This window comes from Pyxicephalus adspersus, chromosome 4, assembly GCF_032062135.1.
Source record: "Pyxicephalus adspersus chromosome 4, UCB_Pads_2.0, whole genome shotgun sequence".
NCBI classification, from domain to species: Eukaryota; Metazoa; Chordata; class Amphibia; order Anura; family Pyxicephalidae; genus Pyxicephalus; species Pyxicephalus adspersus.
Genome location: NC_092861.1, coordinates 32,777,413 through 32,785,022, shown reverse-complemented (window position 1 = coordinate 32,785,022; position 7,610 = coordinate 32,777,413). Strand labels below are relative to the sequence as shown.

Here is a 7,610-nt window from a genome sequence, read left to right as displayed (position 1 = left end):
GAGGTTGCAAAATTGCCCGTGTTTGAACAAGAAAGTGAAAGTGAACATAAAAAATGGGTGGAGTTTGCCTGCATTACTTTTAAAAATGAAGTCTACATTTCAGGCATGTATGATGATATTTTGATAAACTCTGTTTATGGGTATAAATGGCCTGACACCACTTAATAACCACAGATAACTTCATGTTACTTTTTTACCCAGCTTGTCACTTTTTAAAATATGCTCTTTTATTCATTTTGTTTCTGGAAATCTGATACACAGTCCCTAATATATATATATATATATATATATATGGATGGATGTCTGGATGTAGAATTTGGAGACAAGACTACCTAGGATTTCCAGTTCCAAGGAGAGTGTTGGGCTACTAACTACACATATGTATACATATGGTCATATTTGATCAAAGTTGGTCTTTTTTACTGTTTAAATGTTTTTCTATATCTTGTATCTTGTAGACTTGTAGTCCACAATGTCCAAATGACTTGTTGTTTTAGGTGGAAAAGAAACACAGCAAGAAGTTTGGAAATATAACTCATCAATCAATAAGTGGATACAAATAGAATTTCTAAATATGGGCAGATGGAGGCACAAGATGGCGGCACTGTGTGGTAAAGTGTATGCAATTGGTGGCTTTGATGGCAATCAGAGAATATACAGTGTTGAAGCATATGACCCATTTCACAACTGCTGGACAGAGGTAGGTGTGTTTTTCTATTGCTTGCCATCTGTACACAAATTTGTTTATTCATTAAACGTGCCCTATATCTCTGTAACCAATCTCATTTATTTTACTGAGGTTATTGTTAGAATCAGATAAGTTACTAAGAGCTAATGCTTTTTGGCTTACTGAGTAGAGATATTAGTGTATCTTTCACCTTGCTGTTTGGGTGCGCTAAAGAAAGCAGATTATAGCTGGGTACTTTACTATGTTCCTGCAGAAAGTTCATTTTATGTTTTCATACTAACCCACCCAGGTAATCCTTTGTGATTGTGATCACATATGTTGAAAATTATAATGATGTCCTTTACATATGTGTTGTGGTTCCATTCATTGTTCTGGTTCCATTGCAGATTGTCCTTAACATGAAGAACCTGTACAATGCTAAATAATAATATCAGTACGTATATTGGTTTTATACGGCTTTTGATTATTACTAGCACAGTTTACTATTTATGCCTGATTGACTTGGCTATATATATTACAGTCATCCAAAGGAACCCAAATGCAGGTGTAAAGTCAAATCAAATACACTTGAATTATAACACATAATCAACAGATATGATCACTCTGGGATTTGTGGTGTGTGCATTCCAAAAAGTTGTTTAGGTACATTATTTTGTGTTAGGTTTGGCCAGAATTCAGACATGAAGTATTTACATATTCATAACAAGGTAACTTTAACATAGGCTTGTGGAGCTTTTCATCATCAAAGTTCATAACAGTAGCACTAAAGTAATTTCTAGTTGGTTTCCCAGCAGCTTTAGCTCACCTGCTCCGTCTTTAGGCATTTACATCCCAGACTTACAGTCTTCAAATGTAAAACACTGAGGCAGTACCTACATGTCTATAGCCTGGCCACTGATGGTTTTACTGAAATTTGTCTAAAAGAAGGCATGCAAAGGGATGAATGGGCCCTTGGAATACAGCCAAGAAGGCAATTGCAAAATATCAGTTCTGACACCGGCTGATGTTGTCTTAAACTGTGTAGAGATGCAATTTTTCTGTCACCTGAGAATAACGTGTATAAGTGCCTTGGATAAATATTTTGTGTCTGTGCAGCTTTCCTCCAATGTTACCTGTTGTTTTCTGATTGGGAGGATGCACTGGGATGTCTCCCGCTTGTCCTCCCCTCTCTGCTCTCCATAAACAGAACACTGCCATCTGCACAGCACTCATTCCTTCTTCTGGCATTGGAAACAAGCACTAATGATGTCTACAGCAGCAATTACTGAACACACGTCTTAGGAGTTTTATGTAAAACCATCGTTTGAGCATGTTTATGATGGTTTTGCAATTTACACTGATCATATTTTGACAAGGTTACCTAAACCATGTAAAAAAGACAAAATAAACAAAAAAACAAACAATGGGTCAGATACAGGATGTACAAATAAGTGCTTTGGTAAACTAGAGACATTAGCAGATTGTTCTGAACATGAAGAACCTGTACAATATTAAGTAATTATATCAGCACATATATTGGTTTTATAAGGCTTTTGATTATCACTAGCACTGTTTACTGTTCATGCCTGAATGACTTGGGTATATAATATTACAGTCATCCAAAGGCCTTTGCATATCTATTGCTGCTGGGTTACAGCAAACAAACCGTAATTGTCATCTGTACAACTCTGATGTAATTTTTTTTAATTCAAGCAGTGCAGTCACCTGTACAAGAAGTCAGAGTAGAAAAGTGAGGGAGCAGAATAAGGAGCCAATCAGTTGTGTTCCTTGGCTCATATGCCAACAAGAGACACACTTACAGAAGCACAAAAATAGTTTTTTCAGTTTACTACTTTCACCATTCACCATGCAGGCATAGACCAGACAAGGCCAAGATCCATACCTGCAGCTAAGAAATACAAGGTCACCTGACCAGACAGGGAATCAACTTTTACCATCAAGACTCTAGAGTCTTCCTTAGGGATCTGTGGAGGTCTCTACAACCCAATAAGTTATCTTATTCTGGGTATTGCTGGTAGTACTGGGTATCCATATAATGCATGGGTTGTGTTGCTTTGCATCCCAATACATGATGTAATGGCAGATATTTTCTTTGCAGGTGGAGCAATGAAAGCACTGTATTCATACAGCCCTCTGGAAGATACTTGGTGTCTGGTGACAAAGTTCAGCCATGAAAGAGCGAGCTGTGGAATAGCTGCATGTTGTAATAAAATATTTATCACAGGTGGAAGAGATGAGAGAAATGAGGTCATTGCCACTGTTTTATGCTGGAACGTTGACACAGAAAAACTAACTGAAGAATGTGTCCTCCCCCGAGGAGTCTCCCATCACAGCAGTGTTACAATAAGGAAATCCTACACACACATTCGCAGGATTGTCACAGGAGCTGTTTCTGTGTAACTACAGAGGACAACTCATCAAAGCTATCTAATATTTAGATTATTTTTAATTTATTTCAATCATTTTCAGAATTATGGAGATTGGAGGAACATTTGTTTAAAATGAATTGTTATTTTGTCTTTTTTGTTCTCTTGTAAAATATGTTGCATCCCACCGCCAAACTCAGGGCTTATATTTTAGACTAGTACTTTTTCATTAACTATGTGCTATGGTTAACTTTTGGAGAATACTCATAAATAAGGAGTTGTCAGCGGGTTGCAATATTCAGCAGGTGCTTTATTTACATTTTAACACAAAAAAGAAAGATAACAGTACCTTGACTCATTTCCTACTAACAGTACTTAATCATAGGGCTAGCCTTATAACTAAGCACGTTTAGTACGAAACATGTCACAAATTCTTTGTTTGTTAGTATTCTCTTTTTTGCTGGGACCTAGCAAGGTCAACGAGCTGGTGGTATTGCCTGAGTATAACAGTGAGGTCAGAGTTGTTTTTGTAGCAGCAGCAGGACTGTATGTATACGCTATTGTTAACTATATTAATGATATTTTAAACATGTCAATACATTTTTGTTGCTGAAATGAACACATGAATCTTCCTTGCACTGATTTGTATTGGCACATGTTGTTTATTTCTGTTTCTAATTTTTTCATTAACTATGTGCTATGGTTAACTTTTGGAGAATACTCATAAATAAGGAGTTGTCAGCGGGTTGCAATATTCAGCAGGTGCTTTATTTACATTTTAACACAAAAAAGAAAGATAACAGTACCTTGACTCATTTCCTACTAACAGTACTTAATCATAGGGCTAGCCTTATAACTAAGCACGTTTAGTACGAAACATGTCACAAATTCTTTGTTTGTTAGTATTCTCTTTTTTGCTGGGACCTAGCAAGGTCAACGAGCTGGTGGTATTGCCTGAGTATAACAGTGAGGTCAGAGTTGTTTTTGTAGCAGCAGCAGGACTGTATGTATACGCTATTGTTAACTATATTAATGATATTTTAAACATGTCAATACATTTTTGTTGCTGAAATGAACACATGAATCTTCCTTGCACTGATTTGTATTGGCACATGTTGTTTATTTCTGTTTCTAATTGCAGTGCCTAAAACAGAATTAAACGCCCACTTTTAAAATCCATGATCTGGCAGGGCATTATTGCAGAAAAGGACATGTCATGCCCATTCAGCAATATTTCCTCTGTCAAAAATGGATACCTGTCAATCTGGGCTTCCCCTGCACATGTTGGGACTGAATTAATTCCCATGGGCTTGCATTAGAGTTGCGTCACCCTGGCCTGGCCCAACCCTGGTATTTCCAGGAAGAGAAGAAAAAAGAGGATGGCTGTCAGGTAACAGGGAATTGTGCGTAATGAAGGTTTAGTTCTGCTTTAAAGTGTAAATTCTTAACATTTTGAATAGAATAAATCAATGTGCCAACCACTAATAATTTGTTTTGTTTTTTTATCTCTGTTCATGGTCATGGTCATGGTCAGTCGCAAGAAAAAGGGAGAAAAACATTTCTCCTCAGTGGAAAACGGACAGCAATTAAAAACAAACAATAGTCTACATATGGATGCTGGATCACGGTCACTGGAAATTATTGTTAGTTCATTAACTGTTTATTCTCTGGAAAATGGGGGGGGTAGATGAATGATAGGCACCTGCTGCGTGCTCCCCCATTATTAAAAGGAGCTAACTTTAGCTGTTGGTCATTCAGAGATTCCGCAGAATGGATCATTGAGTGGCATATGTGCAGACTTTGGTTTTTCGCCTGGGACAATCTTGGATGGCAAATATTTAGCATCTTTATGTATCTCAACTTTTCTCCACCCCAGTAAAAAATTGTTTTGCTGTCAGTGTGCCTAATTTCTGATTGAATGCAGATCGAAAACATTTTTTACTGAGCATATACTCTCAATACATTTGATGAAGTGAACACTGAAACTTTGCATACTTAACTGCACCAATCCAGGCAACATTAAATTTTCTTGTCAATTGCAGTTAGTATTCCAGTCATTTATATATAGATATTTATTGGTGCTAAAGATTTGCACAGTGCACTGCTTAGAATAGGTATCATGACCGTGTATCGTGATGAATATTAAATTGGAAATGTAAACAAATATAAAGAAAATGGAAAACCCTAACTCAAACACATTTAGTTTACTTTAGCTCTCTGTATCATAAAAAAGTGGGATAATTGTTTCACCTTTTATATTTTTGTTTTAAATCTGAGCGGCAGCCTCTTTGCAACCACATTCTGTTTATATACACTTCAGTTTTTACACTATGTGCACACCTTAAATGAGTCTAGCTCAAGACAAGCGCAACCATTTGTCTCAGGAATAATTTGAAAATCTAACGTGTACTGTGGACCTCAGACATTGTTGATCAATCTGCCATAGTGGATCACTTGATGACCGATTGGGTACAACCACTGTTCATTCCTATAGATGCAAGCACAGAGGGGTGCTGCTTGCAATCCTCCCTCCCCTCTCAGTAGAACAGAATTGCACCGTGTGTACAGCACTCATTCGTGTGCTTGTCACTGGAAATGATCTTGAAAGACTTTTGTCATTTATGGAAACAAAGCATGGGTGTTGTAGTTGAAAGCTAATGTGACAATCCAGAAGCACAATATTTGAAGACAGTAACAAATGAATGTGCTATAACAGAACATTCCTGAAAAATGACCTTCATGTCATTATAACAATGCGTTATTTTAGTGAAAGCAACAAATTAGGAAATATAGAAAATTACTGAAAAAATGGAATTTACATGGTAAAGCTTAAATCATATTTTAGCTTTTAGGATTACATCTGTGCAAGTATTTCATTGTGATTACCAGGTTATCTAGTTCAGTGTTAGTACTCAGCAATAGACAATATAGGTCTGTTTTACAAAGGTAATCCTGTATTGTATTGTCCCTTATATGCATTTCATGGATGGAATTCATACTATGACTTTCCTCTTGCAATCCTATTATTTGTGTGGCCAGTTTCCTCTGATCAGTTGAGATCTTGTTTTAGAACCTTTATTCTCAATGGTTCTCCAATACATGATATATAAAAAAAACTGATAAAGCTATCTACATATGTAACAATGTGGACTTGGATTGCTAGAACAATGTTAAGATGCAGTCCAGGCCTATTTTCTTTGTAGATATTTTCTCATATATTAAATCAAATATCAGTGAACTGAAGGCTCTTTTACTGCCTCGGGGCTGTATGGTTTGGTATTGTTTAAAATATTATTTTGTAAAATGCATTTGGAAAGGTTGCTTTTGAAATACTTGATGTTTACCCCAGAGCAGTATACAGATTTCAGACACTTTGAAAAACAACATCTAAAACATATTATCCTCTGGGATAATCTCAAAATTGGTTGTTTACTGCATGTTTAATAAAAGTCTGCATTATCTGCATGTCTACATCAATTTAGCTTTTGGGTTAAAATTTGTCAATTTCCTCTTTTGCAATAATTTTTGTATATAAATCTATTTTATATGTTACAGCTCACAAGACCAAACCTTTGCCAATATGAACCTTTGTTGACAATGCAAGATCTCTGCTTCTCTCTGCCTGTGCCATACTGGTCTTCCAAAGAATTGAAGCAATTTTGCTTTCCTGACTGCAGTCACTATCCACATTAAAATAAGAACTAAGTAAAAGTCTTCTGCTTCCATTCATATGTAGAAAGTTGATATGACTGAGCAGCAAGGTAACTTATGTGCTTTCCTATGATACAATAAACAATTGGATTCTTTAAAACCTTCTCATTTTTAATCATTAGAGTTGTGTCATTGGCATATTAGAAGCAGGCAATACAAATTCCAGCAAATTTCCAGGACCCCCCTTTAACACCTTTGTCCCACCCCGTTTAACTGGGTGCTGACATTAAATACTATCAACACTTTCACTATTTACTTGACACTTTAACACTGGCCTTTCTTTTCCATTGTTTATTTCTGGTCCTTCTTTGGATGTCCACATCACTGACTGCATGACATGGACACTTTATGCTCAGAAGCGGTGTCTTTTCAAAATGACATGAGCAAGAGGGGATTGTTAGGGAACTACCAGCATCTAAAGTGTGATAATTTAATTCCCTACACCTAGAAGCAGTGAAATGAAGGGATTTACATGTCAGATTTGGGTGAGTATCTAGGTCTTCACAAGCTGAGTAATAAACATAAAAGCATGAAGAATTAGTTTAGGGGGGGGGGGGGGGGTAGGAGGTACAGTTTAATGGGGGATGATTTTTTTCTAAAGATGCGCTTTAAAGGCTAACTTTATCTAAAACATTTTATATAATTCTGAATAAAGTTGAGAAATACCTCTGTCGAGTTATTACTGATGTCTGTGCTCTAGATACAGTTGACATTCAAAAATCTGTCAACCTGAGGAGTGCCGGATTTTCGGAAATTCTGTATTTTTGAAAGTTGTACTTACCTCCACACACAGGCCAGCCTTCCTCTCGCAGCACCCGACTTTTGGCACAGTTCCAGGGAGCAGG

At 36.7% G+C, this 7,610-nt stretch overlaps 1 protein-coding gene across 1 annotated transcript in view; it reads left to right on the top strand.

Annotated features, from left to right (window-relative positions):
- Positions 1 to 3,190, top strand: part of KLHL6 (kelch like family member 6) — a gene marked incomplete in the record, with an annotated part of 22,060 nt that extends 18,870 nt beyond the window's left edge. The window contains 4 exon segments of the mRNA XM_072407758.1: positions 1 to 103; positions 498 to 704; positions 1,489 to 1,500; positions 2,604 to 3,190. Coding sequence (XP_072263859.1) covers positions 1 to 103; positions 498 to 704; positions 1,489 to 1,500; positions 2,604 to 3,088 — 807 coding nt within the window.
- Positions 3,191 to 7,610: the final 4,420 nt, after the last annotated feature.